Source organism: Acipenser ruthenus, chromosome 7 (assembly GCF_902713425.1).
Source record: "Acipenser ruthenus chromosome 7, fAciRut3.2 maternal haplotype, whole genome shotgun sequence".
Lineage (NCBI taxonomy): Eukaryota > Metazoa > Chordata > Actinopteri > Acipenseriformes > Acipenseridae > Acipenser > Acipenser ruthenus.
In genome coordinates, this window is record NC_081195.1 from 12086052 (window position 1) to 12110630 (window position 24579).

General features: G+C 35.4%; 2 protein-coding genes across 2 annotated transcripts; one reads left to right on the forward strand and one right to left on the reverse strand.

Moving 5' to 3' along the window:
• Positions 1 to 874: 874 nt before the first annotated feature.
• On the forward strand, positions 875 to 6896 carry LOC117415803 (coiled-coil domain-containing protein 82-like). Its single transcript, XM_059026381.1, has 8 exons — positions 875 to 912; positions 2011 to 2792; positions 3353 to 3482; positions 3574 to 3663; positions 5197 to 5318; positions 5600 to 5767; positions 6038 to 6217; positions 6697 to 6896. The coding sequence occupies exons 2-8, from the start codon at positions 2016 to 2018 to the stop codon at positions 6790 to 6792; spliced, it is 1563 nt and encodes a 520-aa protein (XP_058882364.1). The 5' UTR covers positions 875 to 912; positions 2011 to 2015; the 3' UTR covers positions 6793 to 6896.
• Positions 6897 to 6906: 10 nt separating this feature from the next.
• On the reverse strand, positions 6907 to 24075 carry LOC117415802 (annexin A11-like). Its single transcript, XM_034026622.3, has 15 exons — positions 23757 to 24075; positions 19640 to 19952; positions 19215 to 19300; positions 18230 to 18532; positions 17831 to 17918; positions 16889 to 16983; positions 15341 to 15454; positions 14741 to 14831; positions 12583 to 12662; positions 11671 to 11727; positions 10485 to 10578; positions 9600 to 9695; positions 8284 to 8342; positions 7894 to 8016; positions 6907 to 7404 (listed from the first exon to the last, which is right to left on the reverse strand). The coding sequence occupies exons 2-15, from the start codon at positions 19941 to 19943 to the stop codon at positions 7345 to 7347; spliced, it is 1650 nt and encodes a 549-aa protein (XP_033882513.3). The 5' UTR covers positions 19944 to 19952; positions 23757 to 24075; the 3' UTR covers positions 6907 to 7344.
• Between the last annotated feature and the right edge of the window lie 504 nt (positions 24076 to 24579).

The window sequence follows — 24579 nt, forward strand, 5'->3', positions numbered from 1 at the left end:
TTCTCATTGACAAATCGAAGGCTTTATCACTGTTATTGCTTTGTTTTTAAAGTTATTAAAGGTATGGTTCCCAGTTATCTTAGTACTTTGGTCAAAAAGGTCAATACTGGCTATAGTTTGCGATCTCATGATTCTGGAAGTTTGGTAGTCCCAAGGATACGGACACGATTTGGAGAACTGGCTTTATCTTATCGACTCCCAAAAACCTGTAACACTTTTTCAGTATAAATAATAATAATAATAATAATAATAATAATAATAATAATAATAATAATAAAGTTAGTTCTCTAACGCTCGTTCTTTTTGCAGCGTTTCCGTAGGCGCTCAGTCAGCTCTGCGCAATGTTGCGCGCTTATCTTTTATGACCCTTTGTAATAGATTGAGTGCCTCCTTCTGACTATGTTCTGCTCTCCTCCATTGCTTCCTGAGCTGCCTCCTTTCTCTAACTAAACGCTCGATCTCCTGCTGCCGTCTAGACTTTACAGGAATAATTTGTACTTTCTCCTTTCTTTTTTCAACTCCAAACCTCTCGCTTCCATATGCGTAGATGGTATCCCCAAATGTATCCAGCTTCTTTTCAACTGTTCCACCTAACCTTTCCAACGCAAAACACAGATCCGATAAAAGAAACTTAATAAATTCAATGACAAACATTTTGACTAGAAGTATTTTTTTCTTATTTTAATGCATTTGAAAAGTATGGAGCATGCATAATACAAGCCTGGAAAAAGCAGACATGCAAAAAATACATACAGTTAATAGACACTGCATGTTTTCATTAAAATAATTTTTCCACACCCATTTACAGGAACAGGCGTCATAGAAGCCCAGCCTTTAAAGTGTTTCCTAGCTTTGTTTTGTTTTTTTAATCAGATTTCCGCGTCCGAACAGCAAACGGCTTTTGTTTTTTTGGTAAGTACTAAACATTTAATATATAAATGATTTCATTAGTTTAATCCTGGATCACAAATGATGCATATGCAATATACAAAATTATTAGCTACAAAAAGTTGTTTTAAAGGACATATTCAAAGGAATAAGTAAAGACAGTACCAAATGAAAATACTTGTTTAACATGTAATACAAGGCACACACAGTATAATAAGGTTTTCTAAAAAGCATATTTTAAGTAACTTTTTTTTTTGTCATCTTGTCTATTTAAATTTAACAGACACATGGTTTATACAGTACTTTTATATTCTGCTGGCTTGTGGTTGCTACAAGTCTAGTTTGTTCACTTGGCAGCATTACAGTTTTACTCTTTGGCGGCAGTATCTTGCAAGTTTAAACATTTTGCCGCGCATTTTCTTTTCGTTGTCTTCAGGGTAGGGAGTATCTCATTTGTTTAAGAGTTTTTTGGGAGGGAAGTTGCAGATGTGCTTTGTGTTCGCATATATTTTCTACTAGCTAATTATAATTATACTGTAATTATGTTTTTTTTTTATTTTTACTGATTCATATAAAGGGTTTCCTCATGGAAACAAAAAGAACACCACCTAATAATACCTCATGTTAAGAATATAAATATATTCTATTTGGTTTTCACAGTGATTGTCAATTGAATTTTGCTGCTTGATTAGATAAACAAAAATACAATGGGCACCAGTACAAAGGTATGCCTCTATCCCCCCAAGAGAAAAATGTTATAAAAGTAGCATTTAAAACATGTAAGAAAAAAAAAACCTTTGGCTCAAGGTACAGTGATTAAGGTTTTTGAGTTGTGTCTTACTGGTTTTACATTATGTTTCTCCTTGTCACAAAAGGTGAGGCAATCTTCCTGCTGGTACAAACCAATGAGAATTGGGCCCGATATTTCTGCAATAGGCACACATCAATTGGTTGTCAATCGTAATTAATACACTTGTAATAGTTTGAGTGAATACCGATTTTCCAAAGACAGTTTTTAGAAATTTCCATTCACAGTAATATTTACTGTAGAATGTAATGTGCAGTACCTACATCAAAATGCACTTTATTATTTCATTATCAATCTCAATATTCTCAAATCAGGTACCATGGACACAAATTGCTCAAGTGGAACATCCCAAATTAGTCCAGAGGAGATTCCTAGAAAGCGGTATAGATCCAACAGCGGACGTTTGGCGTTTGACGTTTGTTTAAATAAGGAACGATGCAATGAAGAGACAGAAGAGAGTTCCCAGGAAGATATTATTCATACAAAGCGCAAGTCTAGGCAAGTTATTTATGACACGGAGGAAAGCAGCTCTGATAGTGAGTGTGACAGAACCCAGGAAAGTAATAGTGACCTATCGGACGGCTGTAATAGAATGCAAGAAACATGTTGTGAGTACAGTTCCAATACTAAGGAAGAAAACACTTGCATGAAGAGCTCTGAAGAAGATATTATTCCAATAAAATATAAACGTGTGAATGTTACGCATGACACCGAATCTGACGATGAAGAACAATTTGACAAAATGAAGCAGACCGGCCTGAGAATGAATATATACGACACTGGTGAGAAATATGTTGGAGAGAAGACAGTTAGTTTGGAAAGTGAACTTTCCAATACAGTTACAACAGATAACAATGCTTGTGCAGCTGAAAACAAAATTAAGACTGAGCAAAACACAAAGGAGACCACTGATGAAATTAATAGCTCTCAGGAGGATGAAAAAATGTTTGTGAGGCGTAAACGCTGTAGAAGATTAACTATAACAGACAGCGAATCAAGCAGTTTAGACAAAGAAGATATAACTACTACTGCCTTTGATGGAAATGACAATGTTGATTTCGATGATGATGGTGTTGAAGAACATAATGAAAATCAGGTAAAACATTTATGAATTAATTTGTAATGCTTTTTACAAACCCCATGCCAAAGATACAATGTTATGTATTACTTTAACTTTGAAATTCTCAAAGCTATTTCAGTAAGGACATATGTTTTCTAAATGTTGGTGTAACAGTTATCCAAAAATATTTCTGATTTCCATGTATTAATATGTACAAGGTAAAACTTATGCATTCTGCATTAAGTCAAGTAGATAAACATTTCAGCTGGTGTCTTCTGAATATTTTATACAGTACATACTGTAGTTACCAGTATTAGAAGGTCATCCTATTTTGACCAAAAACTCTAAAGTCCCTCTACTTTCATAAAACAAACAATCCTAATATTTCCCCAGGAACTATGTACAAATCTATTCAGATCACCACTAATAACCCTTACCTCAAGATGAATACTCACCAAATAAGTATTGCAGTAAAGGGTGTAAAGTCAGCAGGGAAGTTGCAAGTTAATGAAGGCCCTTTCAATTTGTCTACAGCAAGGTGGTGAACACCATCTCTTTGAGCCCCAATTTTGTAACTTTTTGTAAAAATCTAACAGGAGAATAGTGAAGAGAACAGCCAAGAGTCACTGTTTGAGGACGACTTTCTCACTGATGGAGGCAGCTCTCAAGAGAATTTACAGCGTGCCGAGGTCCGAGAATTATTGTCACAGAATGGAGTTCCAGTTTGTAAGTATACATTAAATTTAAAACAAATCCACAGCAAAAAAAACCAAAAAAACATTTGACTTATTATTTTTACATTTCTTTTCTGTAACAGACCTTGGCTTTGAAGCTCATTTTCACAGAGTTGTTCAAGCATTAATAACTGACGCAGTTAAAGGCAATTTCCTTGCACAAGTCTTGTATGGTATGTATACTGCTCTCCATTCTATATGCTGGATAGTTTTTTGAAAACCATTCTTGTTTGTGGATAAGGCTCATCTTTTAATATGGTTACATATTTTCTAAAACATGCATTTTGTTTTTCATGAACTAGCTTGTCTCTATAGTTTAATATAAATTGATCATAATGAATTTGGAAACTAAATAACTAGGATTGATTCAAGGATAAAGGACTAGTAGTGAAACACTGGACTTGTTTCTCAGTATAATACCATACAGTGGCAAAACCTCTAACATACATGCTGCATTTAGCTTTATCAATATTTTATACAGTGCTATCATATACAGTGGTTTGCAGAAGTATTCACCCCCTACCAATAATGTCACATTTTGTTGAATTACAAACAATGTATGCAGTTTGCAAAGAAAATGTACAAAATGAAATGTACTGGTTGCATAAGTATTCAGCCCCTGAAGTCAGTACTTGGTAGGAGCACTTTTTGCAGCAATTACTGCTATGAGTCTTTTTGGATCGGTCTCTACTAGCTTTGCACAGTAGGATGGTGAAATTTGTGCCTATTCTTCATGGGAAAAGTGCTCCAGTTCTGATAAGTTTTTTGGGGATTATTGATGGACTGCAATCTTCAAGTCTCGCCAAAAATTTTCAATTGGATTCAAGTCAGGACTTTGACTGGGCCACTCAAGAACATGAATTCTCTTCTTGTTCAACCACTCCAGTGTGGCTTTGGCTTTGTGCTTCGGATCATTGTCCTGCTGAAATGTGAATTTCCTCCCCAGTTTCAGAGTCTTGGCTGACTCAAACAGGTTTTCCTCAAGGATTCGCCTGTACTTTGCACCATCCATTCTCCCCTCCATCCTGACAAGCTTCCCAGTCCCCGCTGAAGAGAAGCATCCCCATAACATGATGCTGCCACCACCATGCTTGACAGTTGGGATGGTGTTGACTGGGTGATGTGCAGAGTTGGGCTTGTCCCAGACGTAACGCTTGGAATTTAGACAGAAAAGTTCTATTTTTGTCTCTTTTGACCTGAGCCTCTCTACTACTTTATCCCTGACTTGTTTCGAAAGCTCCTTGGTCTTCATGGTTGCTTTGTTGGATCACTATGTGAGTTGCAGCTTGAAAGTCTTTATATACCTGAGGGAAATTATCTACAAGTTAAACCAATTTAAGTACACACAGGCTGAAACCATTTCACTAATTTTGTGACCTTTCAAACAAATCCTTTGTACCTGAGCTGATTTAGGGATGCAGGTAGCAAAGGGGTTGAATACTTATGCAACTGAGATTAATCTGTTTTTCTCTGTAAATCTTACTTACTTATATTCTCTAAGCATTTTTTAACTTTATCAATGTGGAGTAGTTTTTGTATATTTTACATGTAAAAGTCTAATTCAAAAGGAACTTATAATTGGATAAAAGTGTGCTAAATAAATAAATAATAATAATAATAAAAAACAAGGAACCTATAACATATAGTTAATAAATAAGGTTTTATAAAAAGCATGTTTAAAGTAACTTTTTTTTTTTTTTTTACAGGAAGAGGAAATAAAGACAAATCTGCAAAAGAGATGCTTGCTTCTTTGGATTACCTTGATAAATGTGTCGAGCCACAACTCTGTGCATTGAGACCAGGATACAGTTGGCAAACCCAATACACAGTAAAAAAGAGATTATATATAATATATATATATATATATATATATATATATATATATATATATATATATATATATATATATATATATACACACACACACATTATATATATATATATATATATATATATATATATATATATAACAGTATATAGGACTTTACACATTTTTTATGAAAGTTACAAATGTTTTTTAATGTATGCTTCTAAACTTTGAAAATTGTAACTTTTATCATGCTATTTTTAAGTGTGAAAGTTTTAAGATGTCACTTATTTCCTTTTTAGAACTATCTGGATGCTTATTCCTGCCTTGATTTTAATGAGCAAGGAGCCATTGAAATGAAATGCCAGGCATGTTCGAAGAACCGTATGTGCAAATATAAAATAACCTTATCGGGGTCAGATTATGATAAGAAAACATTAAAACGGGATATATTTCTGGATGATGAACGGGTAAAATATTGATTTAATTACATAATTTCATATTCTAGCCACATGTACGTTTACGCTAAAGTCAGACATTTGGCCCATTTTTTATTTATTATTTTTTATTCCAGTAAGCTAACTTTTAATACTAGTTTGTTTGAAACTATTAAGAGAAAAGTCAGGACACAAGCAGTTTCTCATTATTAATATGTCCCATCCTTTGCACCTTGTTATCCACACACTGCTATCAATTTTCTAAAATATTTTATCTTTTTATTATTATTTTTTTTTAAAAAGGTTGTGCAGGTCGGATGTCTGTGTGCAGAAAAGACTCGATTATACCACCAACTTCGGCATTTTAAATACAATTTACATCAGGACTGCATTTCTGTTGTACAGCACTACCCTGCTAATAATGAAGCAGATGACAGAATAAAACATATTCTTGCACAGCTAGATAAAGGCTGGATCCAAGAGGTGAGTGTGCTTCTTTTCATCATTTAGTATTTCTAGCTATCTGTTGATAAGAGTATTTAAAATGGTGTATCTTCTTAGTAGCACTATACATTTAACCTAAACTAAAACTATAAATGAACTGACCTAGGAGATAGTTTACAGATGTTTCCTTTCCAGACAAGGTATATTGCAATTTACAGGTTTATACTTGGGACAAAATGGCCACCTGCCTGAAAGGCAGAAGAAATTGTATATCCTGTAACCCTTAACTTCTGGAAATAACACACACACACACACACACACACACACACACAAATACTTTGTGAAGCTTACGCAATCTTTGCAGTTTACATACAGTATGCAAAAAAGCAGAAATACAGTCAATGCTGATGAAGGACTGGCAACATTAAGATCAAATGAGAGAAAATGTTATGAAGGTGCCACTGTGCAACATCATCATAATAATAATGTTTAATTATTGATACTATTCTGTGTTCCAGCAAAGAAACCAGCTTTCAGATCTGATTGAGAATGCAGCTAATTTCTGGGAAAAGGCACAGAAAATGATTGAGGAGATGCGATCAGTTTGGGGATAATGGTCAAAAATGTGTGTTAATCACGCTTGTGCTGAAAATCTTTTGATTCTTTGTTTTTGTCATTAATTAGGATATGCTTATCCACCACATTATAAAACTATACAGGACCAAATGTAAAATTTAATAAACATATTTTATTGGAAGGCATCTGCTTACAATTACATTCAATTCTACATACATTACAATTATAATTGATAGATATTTGGTGGCTATTTGGCAATTCTCAGAAATAGTTAGCACACACTACAGCAATAACAAATGACATCTGCTTTTTTTCCTTGCCCAACAAAACTTACGTGTTACATACATACTAAAATATATGATATGGTTTAATAACTTGCCGATAGCTCTTCATGATGTATATACCTATTCAAAAGCCATTCCTTTTCCAAACACAGTGCTCAGCAAAATGAGAGAGAGAGGAGAGACAGATTGATTGGAAACGAGTGTCATAAAAAAACATGCAACTATAAAAAGAAATACAGGTACACAAAGAAACAAAACTCTTTGCAGCAGGTAGAGCTGAAAAAATTAATTATATTCATGAATCTCTTAATCATTTCCACCACACAGCTTGAGCAGGATCTTCTTATAATCCCCCGAGGTATCACCCTTTCAAAGAAAACAAACAGTTTTCAAACTAAGCATGTATCAAAACACACAGGTGCAACTGCCAACAAAACCATACTCCCAAAGAATAGAATCGGAGGCAAACAAGTGAAGATAACCGAGGTAACATGAGAAAAACAATATAAAACACCAGTTCATGACAAGAAACTTCAATGGTTTCTCCACAAACAAGATTTTGGGATTGAGGCAATATATTTAGCAGGAAAAAGGGTAACTTTAATAAAATTAGTTTGTATTGAATATGTATTTTAATAATCCAGAATCACACAATAAGATGCCACAGCTAAGTAAGCTTCACCTCATTTTAAACTATTGGAATTAATGCTTTAAAACCTACAGTACACAGCTCTTACTATTAAACACCATTCCAGAAAGAAATACCTGTAATATGCAAGAAAAACGCATAGCAAGATAAGTGGCTAATATCTATCTAAAATTACCAAAGAACAAAAAGGAGGAAGAAGCACTTACTGAGATGTCTGTGTACAAGGATTTGCCGTACATCCTTTTGTATTCTTGTCGGATATCCAGCATGTCAACCTCAGAGCGGGACACCATGATTCGGATCAGAGTTTTATCATCTGTCCCCATTCCCTAGAGAGAGAGAGAGAGAGAGAGAGAGAGAGAGAAAGAGAGAAAGAGAGAAACTATGGTTATAGAAATCAAACCTGTAAGTGCATGGGAGGATGTAGTGTTTTTTTGTAAAATATGTTAAATGCCAAGGAGGGCCCTGTTTTAATTATTTATACGACAGGTGTTTACGGTACATCATAAAATCAAAAGTTAGTCTATTTGATATGTGAGGCTGGATTTGATGCTACTAGTATTTTATTTATTTTTGTTGGTATCCAAAATTCTTACCTTCATGGATTTGTTGAGTCTTTCGGCAAAGAAAGCAGGAGTGTTTTTAACACACTTCACTGTAAAAATAAATAAATAAATAAAAAAAATAAAATAAAAAAAAAAAATTAGTAGGATCGATCCTTGAACCGTATACAAGCTGATCAATACATTCAATCATACTATTTTGAAAGTAATCTAATGTCACACGCATACTGAATGACAATCCTTTGTTGGAGAAAACAAAATGTGCACAAAAAAAAAAAAAGTTATGCTTTTTTTTTTTTTTTTTTTTTTTTTATAAACACTGCAACCACAAGGACAACAGCACACACATCTGAAATCATGAAGTGTGTGAGCATGTAAAAGGAAAATAAAATAAACACACACTAAAAACACTCAAAACAGACTAAAAAATGCTAAAATTATTACCAGGAACCTGAACATCGAATGCATTTTGAGGAGAAGCACAACAAAATAAAAAACAAGATTAAAATTACATAAAAGCTGTCTTTCTTTAAACTTAATATTGAGGTTTACTTTGTAATGTATTGTTACATTAAGCTTCAACTTGTCACTGCTTGAAACTGGATCTATGACAATCTGGATATCAATATACCTTTTTAACATCTTTACACACGCACACACACACAGTGCCTATAGAAAGTCTACACCCTCTTGAACTTTTTTCAGATGTTTTTGTGTCAGTGCCTCAGAGTTTCATGAATTTAAATGAGGATTTTTTCCACTTATCTAGACTCCACACTGTTACGATGAAAAAAGGTTTTATTGAGAAAAAGATTATATATTAATACAAAACTGAAAGATCATAATTGGATAAGTCTCCACCCCCCTGAGTTAATACTTGGTGGAACAAGTTTGTATCTGTTATACTCTAGTACACAAAATGATCCAGTGTAAAGGATTATTTCACTGATCAACAGTTTAAAAACGGCTTTGAGCCATAAATACAGTTCATATTAAGGTTTTAAAAACAAACTTTGCTCCCGTGTTTATATAAAAAATATTTTAGTTAAACTAATGAAACAATATCTCAGCAATTTTGTCGCAAGATGTCACCTTAAGTAACTGGCAATTCAAGGCCCAACACCAACGTTTTAAGACAAGTGGAATAGTGTTTACCAAGACACAAGTACAAACGTGAGTCGGATACAGACAGGCATCTTTAGCTTATCCGTGTTTTTGCACACCCGTTTTAACTGCTCAGAAGTATATACAGGAAAAGCGCTAGCTCCTCTTGCACAATATAAAATCTCAGGCACCACAAACTGTCATATCTTGTATAGTGAACTAGGAATAAAGAAAACATCTCTTACCTATTGCCACCATCCCTCTTTCCAGGTTTCCAGACATCTCACGGCAAATGCTCTTTTCAATGTCTCGGCCACACATTTGCTGATACTCATGAAAAACTGAAAGAAAAAAAAAAAAAGAATTGTGTACATTGTTTATTGGCATGTGTTTCGCAATATCTTCTGGTTTTACAAGGAAATTGTTTAGTCTCAGAATGTAAACATGGTTTTAGCACATATATCATTGTATTCATAATATAATTGCAATTACCTATCTTTTTATCTTGGCTAGTGCCTTCAGCGGTATATTTAAATTTAAAGCTGCTATACTAACTGTAGCCGTGTTTTTAAAATGCTACAAAAATAATCAAGTCTGCATCAAGTTTACCTTCATGTGTCTGTATGTTCAGTTCTCAGAATGCAATACTTTTTTTTATTGAATAGTACTTCAGTATCATTTACTGTGCTTGTACAATTTCTTATGACAGCAGTTTTGAGTTACTATTTAAAAGACTCTTAAGCGAAGCAAAATTCCAATACCTATTTCTATTTTATGATATTTTAAATCGGCACGGTTTGTTCATTTCAGTATCCAGTTCATTGTGTTCTGTTGTCTTAGTTGCTAATGGAGGACAGTCTCCATTCTACACACACACACACACACACACACACACACACACACACAAAGACAATCCTCTAAGGTTAAAAATATGGTACAGATGCATCCTGGTAATAATGAGTGCTTATTGTTCAGGGGTAACTGAAACAAATGATGCCAACCTCATATACTATAGCAACCAGAAACTCTCAGTGACAATCAAGATTTACATAAGAACTAAATACGCAGCTGACAAAACATCTGGCACTGAGCCTTACCTTGCACTACAATTAACACTATAGACTATTTACCTGCTCTTAGATGGGCTTTGTTTCTTGTACAAAGGATAGCATTAAACTTAGACTCATCTGTCCCCACCTTGTTTTCTCCAGCAACATACAGTGCCTGTTTGAAAAAGAAAATCAACTTTGAATTCAGTACATTCAAGGCTGAATACATTTATAATCCAGTATCACAGTATTTTAAATAAAGACGATGGACCAGAAGGTACATCCAAAATTATCATCAAATTTTAAATCATATTTAAACAGGCAGAGGATAATTTAAAAAGGTAACAGGTGAATTATAGTTAGAAATATCAGGATTTTTTTTCTGTTACCCTGTGCATTCACTTGGCTACAGTACTGAACATCCAAGCTTTCGTTGGCATTTGGTTAAACACCCTGTAGTGAAAGCTTTTCTACTTTAAAAGACTACCAGCTGTTAATTCAATATTATGCCAACACATGTTTTTGGAGACTTGCCAGGAAAGTTACATTAGTACTGATTACATTTGTTTTTAAAAATCTGTTATGGTTGTTCCACAGCAACCAAATAAATCATATATAAAATTACTTATTTGAACCAACATAGCCTTGTTAAAGGTCCTGGAGGAGCCTGGACCTTGAGGACTGCTTTGCCTATAAGTGTTACCAAAAAACACTAAAAACAAAACTTCATTAATAGTTAAACTCTACAATTTTGGGAAAAACAAAGACATTTAGGAATCTGAATACAGAAATCAGTTGCATTCCAGTATACTAAAGCTTGGCCTTTTGCACTCTTGTACCCATGGTTACACATCCAAACATGTTTTCATAACAATGTGCACAGTATACTCACCAAGGGGTGCAGGGGAATGCAGAGCAGCCTTCATGATACAGATACGCATATCAAGGTTTTAAATGAGATAAATCAACCACATCATAAATGTCAAGATTTTTATGGGGATCGGTATTTTCTAATCAAAAAGTCTTTGGCTTGCCATTAATCTGATATTGATTACTAATGTAGTAGCACTTTCCAAATTGAACTTTAAATTCAAGCAAATAAACAAAATATATTTAAACAGAAGAAAAAAGGGACCAGTGACCATGCAAAAAAACAAACAAACAAACAAATAGGTTTTAAAACCCTGGTTTGTACGCCTTTAATTCAAGTCAAATTCATTTTACTATACTACTGTATTTAAGTTTTCTTTATCTACTTTGTACTAACCTGAGCATCCTGTTTGGCCAAAGTGATATCCACATTCTGGCTTTCATCTCGGTTACCCTAAAAATATAAAGAGTAAATTAATTAATTAATTAATTAATTAATTAATTAATTAATTAAATAAGAAGAGCAGCACAATAAATTCACCTTGGAGCCTTAAATAACCAGATAGAACGATTATAAAATTAGTAATGGGCCCAAGCCAAATGATAAACCCACACCACACATTTTTCTGAAAAAAAGGTAGAATGCAAACCTAGTGCTTCTCTTCTTGAAATGACTTGCATGGATGAATGGTTTATACTTTTGTTAAATAGCCCTCACCATAAATCTTACTTTACATGAATCATTTCAATAGCCAGAAGCTATTTAAAAATGAAGAATATTACATGTTAATTAAACAAAACCAGTTATCCAATTTTACAGCTAGTATTTACAATTGATCTAATAGCTTGACAGAGAAAGCTAGGTCACCACCGATGCAAAACGGCAATTAAAGTGTGTGTTTTGTCATGTTTGTTTAGAAGAAAACAATAATTAAAACAACTGATACATTGCAATTAATGAGGAGACAGGTTCCTGTTCCACTGAGGACTACTGGACTCTACATGCTTGTTGTCATTGCCATCACTGCGGTTTAATATTTGGGTTTAATCATTTAGCAATCTAGTGATGACGATAACAAGAACACGATTGTGTGTATAATGGGATTGAAAAAGTACTTCTTCAATAAAAGGTTTAGGGGATTCTCAAGTATCCAATTTTCATTTCCCTGTGCCTTATAAAAGGTAGACTACACTGAGGGGGAAGATCACCAAGGATGTGTCTGTTGATATCACAGCAGCATCAATTAGGAAAATACACAACACTCCAACCTGGATGGTAATGCAGTGAGGAGCAAGAAACAAAAACTACCTGGCACAGTGAGACGAGCAGTCTCTCAAAGTGTCCTGATGTGTCACTTTTAATGGCTTCCTCCAGAGATTTTTTAAATTCTGAAAATAAATAAATAAATGTACATTACAAGTGGAAATTGTATGTAACAAAAAAGTAAAAGATACTGTCCTGAGAAAGTGGTGTATACCATAAAAATAGACACTACCTATTCAATGCATTGGCAGTATTGTATACTGTAGTTACTACTGTGTAGAAAAAAAAAACAGCCTAATATCTATTTGCCTCAATAGTGAATTACCAGCTACATTTACACAGACTCATACAATACAAATTAAATACCTGTGATTATGCCTGTTTGTGAAAAAAATTACATTATCAGAAATCTTGATGGTTTATTGCAGGGCTCTACAACTAGTTTAAGGGGGCCAGATTGGAAAAAAGTTAGGAGGAGTAGGCGGGCCAGAAGTATTACTCATTTTTAAGCAATATAATAAATATTACATAACGTAATGTTTGTATATTGAACAAGACTTACACATTTTACAATATGAATCATACAGTAATAAAACAGTGTGACCATTAACAGAGTATCATTAAACATTTTAAAATGTATGTGACATATTAATAGTATAACAATTACACTAATATATACCATTATATACTGCAATATTCAGAATATGAGAACTGTGCGACAAAGTGGTTGTAAGTAAAGATATAAAACACCATCACACAATTTGCCACTTAAAACAAATAAACTTGTGTCTTTGTTTCTATTCCGTCTGACACAAAAATGAAAACTTGAGTAAGTTAAAAACAAAACAGGTTAGTCTCATGAAAAGGGATGTAATCATGTTTCTGTGTTTTGGTTAATTTCCCAAATAATTACATTTCATGTTTCTGACCAAACTGTTAATCTGCTTTGTATGATATACTTTTTAATGAATCTCAAAAAACAATCGATGAGTGCAAGATCGCACAAGAGCTGCACAAGCACTGGTAGGATAAGATCAGTGCCTCTACTTCTAAGCTTCTAACTGCGGAGCCCTCTGGGTACAGATTTCCAAAAGCTCTGTGTTTGGTTTCAAAATGCCTTTTCATATTGTATTCCTTAACTACTGACACACATTCATTGCACAATATAAACACATTGGCTTTGCGTTCGGTACAGTTGGTAAAATAAACAAGTATTTATTGGTCCAGTCATTGTTTAATCTACGATTGTCAAAATTGTTTTCTCTTTTCACTAGTTACAGTAGAGAGGCATGTTTATCACTTAAAAAAAAAAAAAAAAGACAAAAAACCAAACAAAAAAAAACTTAACAGCAACAGGAGTAAAAGACAAATAAAACCTGCCCACGGAGTACATAAAGCACTCAATGGAAGTGGCTTGCGTGAGTCATGCTGAATAGCTAGTGATTGAAAAGGGGTATGTGTGATGTGCACGCTGCTTTGCCGGATACAAAAATAAGACACGTCTTAATCACAATTTGATTTACGATGTTACTGTTTTTGTTTTTTGTTTTCTTTTCCATATTTTTTTTAGTTCACTTTTATAATTTTTACAGACTGTCGGTGGGCCACTTGAAAAGCCCTGGTTTACTGTCTACAAAAGGAAGGGTTCATTGTTTATTATAAGAAAAGATATTAAAACATGGTCTAACAATAGCTTTAGTACCATTTTCACCCAAAAGCGATATGTATTTTAAAATGAGAAATGTTCAGCTTTCAAAACACAAATGAAATAAATAATAATAATTTAAACTGCAATCTAGTGATACCAGCAGAAATACAATACCACCCATGACGTAAATTGTTTGATCAGATAACTATTCTTTGTATACAACCGCTCCCCAACGTTCATTCAATGTGTAACGAACATTGCAAAACAGTACAAACTGCCTCTCCCTGATATTTCAACAGCTGCAGTACCATTATATTTGATTGGGTAATATATTGGCCGGGTCATCCTAGTCTGTAAATTGAACTCATTATCTCACAGTCCAATGTTGAACATTTTTATTTTACTCAAATCCAAAACCCTAACTAAAATGTGGATTGTAAACTGAAATACAATGCTTTAAGATCGTATCCTGTTCCAATGAACTACAGTATAAAAAGTATATCAAGTTCTACACCCGATTTATATCATGTTTACTAGGCTAGTATATCTACTCACCTGTTTTGTAGGCCCTATTGATTTCTTGGATTTCTGCATTTGAGCGAGACGACAGGATCTCAATCAAGCATTCTTCATCTGTACCGGCACCCTAACAATTACAAAGCCATAACACTACAGCATCAGGTTTGCCTGGCTAATTGCGTATACATAATAGTAGGTGTTTCCAGCAGAATTGAAAAGGTAACATGTTTTGAATGGAATAAAGAAGTCTAAGAATTGTAAAAAGAAAAAAAAAAATCATTACATTAGAAAAGGCTTTAATATTCTCAATAAACCCTATCTGTCCTTTACTGCTTAAACAAAACCAGTATATCCAAGGGACATGGAAAGAGACAGCTGCAGGGTATTCTCCCAATTTCTCAGTCAGCTAACAGCACAGCATAAGCAGCTGGCCTTGATCACAAAAAGGAGCGCCCCACCCTTTTCTAGTAGAAACAGCACAGCACACTTGACATGTTTAAACAGTTTTGACTACTAACAATACCTGCAAAGAGGTTATATGCTCTTAATCCACTTTAAAATATCGTCTTGAATAAGTACAATCTGTAATACCAGCTGCAAAAATACATTTATGAATGTAACTGAATACATACAAACCTTTATAGCGTCCTTGAGCTCATAAACATCCAACATAATCGGGGTCTTCAACATGGCCAGGACAGTCTTCTCAAAGTTCCCTGAAAGTTCTGATTTCAGATCTTTTATTAAATCCTAAAAATAAAAAAATAAAACGTCACAAAATAATGTTCAACTTTACAGTAAAATCTGTCACGATACCTTGTCACTCATATTTTTCCATATTTTTCTCTTCAAACCAACATACAACCATATTAATTTGTGAACGATGCTCAAGCAAGCATGCTCATTTTACTACTAGGGATGGGTCAGTGTAGTCAAACACATGTAAATAAACTATTCAAATAGCATATTACATATTCAAGTACACTAAAAAGCCTTATATATTTGCTACTAGAAGAAGCAAGCGCGTCCTTTTTAAATGCCGACTTGACAAAGTGTTAAGTCAGTCTTAAACCCGTTATTTGTATATTAAACGTATGGAACCTAATTAATTATGCAATGCTTGTAACAGGAAAATTCTGCAATAAACATACTCTGTTTGAAATTGTTGCCAATTTTTTTGCCTTGTTTTTAGTTAAACAGATCCCTGCTTGAGTTCCCCTGTAATGACTGCACACAGCAGCTTCTGCAGCTGCTGCTAGGCAATTGTGAAACAACTTCTGAGAGCATGGCACTGGCAAACTATGAATGTGTAAACTGAAATAAAATATATGTACATAGTAATAAGAAAAGGCAAGATACTTGGAGTTGGAAAGGAGTTATTTTTTCTGGACTGCAGTTCAATGTAAAACATGTACTGCTGACTTTCTGTGAATGGATGGAGTAACATCAACATTTGCACTGACAATCAAAAGCATAACCAGGTATGTTCCTTGCTTTGAATTATCTACAGGTTATTGAATAAACAAAGTAACCTGACTTGGATTCATCTGAGGGCAGTACTTAATGGCTAGTTGTAATTGATAGTATGTCAAACTATTGTAATGTTGGGATGTATTTTCTATTGTTTTGGCCAGGTTACAATATTTGCACTATTCAGATTATTTTAGAAAGGTTACCATTTGTTATAATTAAACAGATTATGTTGCTATTTGGTTATTTGCACAGCATTATGTTACTGTAATTGGAAGAGATACGCGTTGTGATGTTGCTGTTCATTGAGTTCTGTATTTAAAACTCGCCTTGCGCATTGTTTGTACACTTCGTGAACCCGACTAAACTTTACCAACTGACACGGTTCTGCTGTTGCCTGTAGTAAACATATGCAGCTACCTTTTATTCTTGGGAGCGTAACAGAAGGGACTAGAGTTCGGGTAATTAATACACGAAAATATTGGACCGTGTACTCGAACAGGAAACTTTTCAAATTGCCCATCCCCAATTACTACTGCACAGATTTGTTTTTTATATCAGGTACATTTTATATTAAAAAAAAAAAAACAACAACACTTTTGATTTTCAACAACACATACAAGCTAAATAAAATGGTTTCAATTTACAACAGAAAAGAACACTTACAGATTCGGTGAAATCTTAGAGGGTTGCTTTTCCCCCCTTTCATCTTACCTTCCCATAAGCTGTTTTGTAGGTTATGACCAGAGGTACCCGTTGCTTGTTTGAGCGATTTCCAAGAAGTTCAATGATGGCTTGCTCATCAGTGCCTGTAAAACATGGGAACATAGCATTACTACAGAAGAAAGTGTAATTGTATAATAATTTGAGTACTACCTAGCTATCTAAAAAGTGTTGTGGGATTTATTTTACATACAACCTTAAATCATAACAACACAAAAATCAAATAGTCAGAACTCGCGTATCTGACCATATAAAATTTTGACTTCAGCAATGGTTAAAAGAGTGTGACTCATATCTGATTATTTCATTTTGGCCCGTTACAACCCTTGTCCGTTTTTCAGGGAACAAAGATACAATGTCAAAAATACATATCTGAAAGGACTTTGTTTTAAAATAAGTAGGCTTCCATTTAGATGTACTGTAGTTGGTTTTGTTGGTACAGTACTATATTTTTCAACAGCAGTATTTTAATTCAGAACACTATTATTCTGAAAATATCACTTTCCAAAGGAGACGACTGTGGACATGGACTGTAATACAGTACATACTTTTAAATCCGGTATGTATTGTAGCAGTATGTAAAATTCCCCATTAACAACCCAACAGCAAAATTAAATCAAAGTGTTACCCATGCACAGAACTGCGTAAAACGTAAAAGGCAATGCAATAGCAAAAGATTAAAAAAAAGTTTCCAAAAATAAAACCATATCCACGTCAGTATTCAAATTTGCAGAATATATTGACCGATAAAGGCCCTAACGTCACATTCACTTGTGAATGAAAATGCACAAAAGCAACTAAAAGATCACAGATTAAAAAAAAATAAAAATAAAAAAAACACATCACAGTATCTGAAACTGTTTAATGATTAACCGTTTTACATTACAGTAGCTGGTCTTGTGCACTTTGTTATTGTTACATTAGGTCCCTTACCAAATCCCTTCATGGCTTTTCGAAGCACCTCTACATCCTTCAGGGGGTCAGCACCTGGAAAGTCCCGAATACTGCCTCGGTTCACTGGCTAATAAGAAAAAGTGATAAAACTTAAATCTCCACTACATGTCTGCAGTAGGATTTGCTTTCCATATGGTAAAATTCAGCAAACTGCCATGCAGTACAACCACCTATCCACGTGCTAAATGTGTAGTCCAGTTTACTGTTTATTTTGCTTATGACTTTTACAATACTGTTCAGAATCAGACCGCTAAATAAGCTTTAAAACGATATTAAAATCAGTCTCATGCAATGCTGGCCTACATTCTTTATTTCCACACCTACTAACAATACAGCTTCATGACTACTCAGTTAAAGTAGGACACAGGACTTCCTTACCTTTAAGGGTGCAGGTGCTGGAGCTGAGCCAGCCGGGGTGCTTCCTGGGTAAGAAGGCATGGATGGATTGGCTGGAGGGGCTCCTGGGTAGCCTGGCATGGGTTGCCCCGGGGCGGCACCTCCTGGAAATCCCATTCCCTGGGGCATGTTCCCTCCTGGTTGTGGATACGTACCATAGGGCTGCTGATTGGGAGGCGGTGCCCCGTAGCCCCCTGGCTGGGCAGCGGGGTATCCAGTAGGTGCTTGACTGAACATTCCTGGACTGGGATTCATTCCTCCAAAAGATGACGTGATTTGATTAGTCTGCAATTAGAAACAGGCCCTCTGTTGGCATGTACACCCAATCCTTAATCCATTGCTACAAAATCTAATGAGAAAAGGTTAGAATGACCAATTCAACACACCTCAAACTGACATTTTAATACAAAATGCTTTTCATGACAATCAGGTTAAAACACAAAAACAACAAGCAAAATACTATTAACTACTTTATATGTCACCCAACAGCTGGGCATTTTATGACCATTATTAGCACACTTTAAAGTGCTACAACAGTGAGAGTGACAGCTGCAACACCAATCAAAGCCACTCCCTTCAAAGCAAACAGCCTATCAATCATGTCTGGCAGGTTTGCAAAGGGCTGGACTGTCTCTACGTCTATACGAAGTCTGGTGCGGTTTAATGGCAGAATGCCGGAGTTACATAGCTAAAAATGGATGCATAGGGCAAAATACAACACGGAAGGTGCTGGCTACCCAAAGGCCAAAGGCTGCAAAGGGGTCAAGATCTTTTTTTATGTTCAGTCAGACAGGTTAGCCATGTTGATCTAAATGTATCCTCGCTATAGCAATTCAAGTAAGAAAAAAAAAGTTTTCATTTAAAAATAAAATGTGACAAAGTAAAAAAATTGTTTGTAGTCTAATCTGAGAACTGTTTCTCTGTATCAAATGCCAAATGTCTTTTCTTACTAGGCTCAATTGCTTACCATTGCCGAGAGGTTTGATGCATTGAATCCAGGATTTGATAAGTTATCCAGTCCAACAGCGGCACCACCCCATGGGGAATTACCACCTCAACAAAAAGAATGAAGGAGTAAATCAGTTACAGCTCTAAAGTGGTTTGCTTTCTGTTAGCATGTTTCTGAGGGCAAACATTTATATATATACACGCACATATATATACACACACACACACCAAGTTCAACAACAACTGTCTCAGCACAGATTTTAGCTAAACCCCTCAATTCTTTTTTTGCAATACTTTTTAAAAGGATCTTTCAGACCAAATTTTAGTTAAATACTGGAATTACAACAATTTTAATAGGAATACTGTAGCTGAATATACACATCACAATCAATCTCTTTTTCAGTTGTTTAGAAATTAAAGAACATTTCAGTCTGTTAACCTTACCTGGCATTGGTGGAAATCCACCTGATTGAGGAGGGCATCCGCCACCTTGGGGAGGGTATCCTCCAGACTGGGGAGGGTATCCACCAGACTGGGGAGGGTAGCCGCCTGCTGCAGGTGGGTAGCCGCCAGCCTGCGGAGGGTATCCTCCAGCCTGCGGAGGGTAGCCGCCTGCCTGCGGAGGGTAGCCGCCTGCCTGCGGAGGGTAGCCGCCTGCCTGCGGAGGGTAGCCACCTGCCTGCGGAGGGTAGCCACCTGCCTGCGGAGGGTAGCCACCTGCCTGCGGAGGGTAGCCTGGATAACTCATTGCTTAGAGCTGTAACAGACAAACATACTATAATGCCGCAGAATATTTGCAATCATCAATCCTAATACAAAATGCTATGGTTTTTTTTTTTCTTGTGGGAGTGTGGAAAAAAAGGTATATTTGTAAAATCTTGATTACAAGGGTTTCAAACCTTAGGACCTTTATACACTCAACTCCTTAATAATTTAATTGACCTGTCCTAGCATCAATCAAACCATGAATGAAAGACATGTCTGAACAAAACCCTTGACTGGAATGTTCTGGAAAAGCCACAATAAATCAATTAGGCAATTAAACAATGAGCAAGTCTTGAATTTAGCTTTTTATCTATTTGTGCACATGACCATTAAGACGGGTTTATGATTTTATTTTTGGGGCCTTTTGCACCTATTTAAGTTTATTAATTTGACTTATTGGTTTTCAAAAGCAGTAGTTTTGTGGCAAAAAGATAAAATACCCTCCTTTTATGCTCAAACAATGCTGGTTTCTTTTAGTCAATAATGCAAGGAGTTATAATCAAATGTGAACATTGTGCAATAAAGAGGAACCCGACATTTTGGTTACTGTGCTTCCTGAAACAATAAAAGCATTAAAAAAAGGAGAAATCACACTGACAAGATTGTTCTTCCAGCTCTGAAGAATGGTGTTGCTACATGGTGTCAGATTACAATAAGAGAGAGTTCCCTTCATATCCTGACCCCATAAGTAACATTCACACTTCTCTAAAGTCAATGAAAGGTTAGGAACCCGGAACTCCCCTGTTTACAGAGAAGTACGTATTTTCTCAAAAATGTTCTATTTACACACCTTTAGCTCATGAATTATTTAAAAGTGTGTTTCAGGAATAAAACACAGTTTAAAAAACAACAACGTGACAACCTGACATTATAACTGATTCAATGTCTAATACTATTTACATAACCCAGACCCTGTAGTTTAGTGTTAAACACCACTCTATTCTCAATGAAAGTGGTGCTTGCTCTCCAAAATGGTCTAGAAAAAGCTGATTTGCCTTCTTGTTTGTAATGCTTTATAGCCTGGAATTAAAATGCATTAAAATAGTTTTTTTTTTCATTTATCTACACATCCTACCCCACAACTTCCAAGTGAAAAAGATATTTTAGAAATTTGAAGGAATTTAATTAAAAATAAAAACTGAAATGGCTTGGTTGGATAAGTGTCCACCCCCCTTGTAATAGCAATCCTAAATTAGCTCAGGTGTAACCAATCGCCTTCAAAGTCACATACCAAGTTAAGTGGCCTCCACATGTGTTATTCACATGATTTCAGGATAAATTCAGCAGTTCCTGTAGGTTCCCTCTGCTGGGTAGTGCATTTCAAAGCTCAACCATAAGCACCAAGGCGCTTTCAAAAGAACTCCAGGGACAAAGTTCTTGAAAGGCACAGATCAGGGGATGGGTATAAAAAATATCAAAAGGCCTTGAATATTCCTTGGAGCACGCTCAAGACGATTATTAAGAAGTGGAAGGTGTATGGCACCACCAAGACCCTCCAAACTGGGTGACCGAGCAAGAAGGAGACTGATCAGAGAGGCTACCAAGTGGCCAAATACAACTTGCAAGAGCTACCGACTTTTATGGCCAAGACTGGTCAAAGTGAGCATGTGACAACAATATCCCAAGCGCTCCACAAATCTGGTCTGTATGGTAGGGTGGCAAGAAGGAAGCCATTACTCAAGAAAGCCCACCTTGAATCCTGTTTAAAGTATGCAAAAAAAACACTCAAGAGATTCTGTAGCCATGTGGCAAAACGTTTTGTGGTCTGACGAAACCAAAATGGAACTTTTTGGCCTAAATGCAAGTCATTATATTTGGCGCAAACCCAACACAGCGCATCACCCAAAGAACACCATCCCTACTGTGAAGCATGGTGGTGGTGGCTGCATCATGTTATGGGGATGTTTCTTATCAGCAGGGACTGGGGCACTTGTCAGGATAGAAGGGAAAATGAATGGAGCAAAGTACAGAGAAGTCCTTGAGGAAAACCTGCTGCCCAAGAAAGCTGAAACTGAGATGGAAGTTCACCTTTCAGCATGACATAGACCCAAAGCACACAGCCAAAGCTACACTGGAGTGGCAAAGGAACAAAAAGGTAAATGTCCTTGAGTGGCCCAGTCAGAGACCCGACCTAAATCCAATCGAAAATTTGTGGCATGACTTGAAGATTGCTGTCCATCAATGCTCCCCAAGGAACTTGACAGAAATTGAACAGTTTTGTAAAGAAGAACGGTCAAATACTGCCAAATATAGGTGTTCAAAGTTGGTAGAGACCAATCCCAACAGACTCATAGCTGTAACTGCTGCCAAATGTGCTTCCACCAAGTATTAACTCGGGGTTGGAGACTTATCCAATTATGATCTTTCAGTTTTGTATTTTTAATATATAATTTTTTTCTCATTAAAAACTTTTTCCCCCTTAACAGTGTGGAGTATGGTGTGTAGATAAGTGGAAAAAAATTCCTCATTCAAATGCATGAAACCTGACATATGCAATGAAAATGTGAAAAAAGTTCAAGGGGGTGTAGACTTTCTATAGGCACTGTGTATGTGTGTGTATATATATATATATATATATATATATATATATATATATATATATATATATAAAATTGTCAAAAAACACCGGATTAGGTATTTTAAAGCTTTACAATGTTAACACGTGTTACTATTGTATTATTACTGAAGATAATAATGTACTGCAATCTGATCCAATGTAAAGATGCCCAAAGTGAAGAATCCAATGTCAGAGGCAAAAAATATAAGGCACTTAACAATCCATTCACTGTATGTTTTTCCAGTTAAAGCAGCACAACTTTAAAGCAGTCACATATGAAGGTTACAAAGTCATGTTAACTTATTTTTGCATAACGTATCACACCTCAAACAGCACTATTCAAAACAGTCTGATCTTTTTATCAGTAGCACCAAAAAAAAAAATAATAATTTGAATTTTAGCCAGACTCAAATACCAACTCCCCAACCCACACATACACACACACGAACAGTAGAAAACAAATACATTTTTACATATATAACATCTATATTGCAATATGGTTAGAAATAGTCCTTTAGTCTGCTATGTGGTTTAAAAAAAAAAAAAAAAAAAAAAAAACTTGTTGGCAATCTGTTGCCAAAGTGTTACTTCCTTGGGCCTGCAAAGCCAAAGGCATTCTTGATTTAACTACACCAGGTAAATTTTTTCTAAAGAGAGAACGCCAGGCCGATGATCAATCGAATATAATCTACAGTTAAGTAACAATTGCATAGGACTACAGCAAGTCTAAAACTAATTAATTAACTAAAAGCTGTGACTTTCTGTGCGACTGTTTAATGTTTCGTGTAGAAATATAGTAATCAATAACTTACTTCCTGCAATTGCAGCACAGCCAAGCTACCCAGCCTTATTTATTTATTAATATAGTACCTGATTCAACAAAATGGCAGCCTGGCTGAAGACAGTAAAATGACTAAAACATTGCTGTATGCACCAAACGATCGCCAAACATTTCCATGCAGAGCCATACGCTCTCAAATGCTAAACCCACAACCACAAACTACTTCTTCTTTTTTTTTTTTAAATAGTGTATAACATCTGATGTAACGAGTTAATATTCACATACTGTATATACAACACAAGAACAAGCAATCGCAAAGACGTTTGTTTTTTTTCCTTTTAAAAAGCTTTTTTAAAAATATTTACATATCGATTTATATCGTTAAAAGCTATTGGTATTACATTACACTTAAAGTAACGTTTATTAGTTAATTACTGAAAAAATAAACAACTGCTTACCGTATACAAACTGCTCTATTTGTCAGCACAGATCCAGGAAGCACGTCTAAATATAAATGCAAAGGTGGGTGGGGTTCTCTAATCGTTTCCACTCAAGTCAGACGCGTAAGTCCACTAGTTTCCACTCGAAGGCGTCTACTAATGATAATAAATAAGGGGTACGTTCACGGAGATCGTTCTGTGCAGATTCAGTGCACAATCTGACCAATTTAGCCAATGACCTTTTAAGAATGACCGTGAACGCACCCAGGCTAAATTGGTCAGATCAATGGCTTAAACGTTTAGAAAATCCTGGGACTGCAAGTTTGATGTGAGTTTCTTGGCATACTGACTGATTCAGACACAGCTTCCGTCATGTTAGCCATTTTTTCCAGCATTCAAACCTATTCACCTCGCTCAAGATAACCAGCAACTCAGAATCCAAGGAATCTGATTGGAACATTGTGTTTATTGTAGAAAAGAACTGCCATTCCAGAAGGATCAAAAGAAGAGAGATATGTTAGCAAGACAGTGAACAGAAGCTATTTATTCAGGAAATTACACTTTAGTTTATATACTAAGAATGAAAACCAAAGGAAGGGAAAGCTAGTGATAGATGTGCATTAATAAGGTTTTGTTGGAATTTGTTGGCTGTTGTTTAAGCAACACATAAAATGCAGCGTGCAGTCATTGTAATATACAGCCATAACAGTACCTTGCATGAACAACATTGTCATAGCAGTCACTTGCCTTGCGAAAGATGGCAACCATGACCTACTTATGTTTAACGTATTTCCTTAAAAATTCATACTTAACTGTCTACTTCTATAAATGATTTATTGAT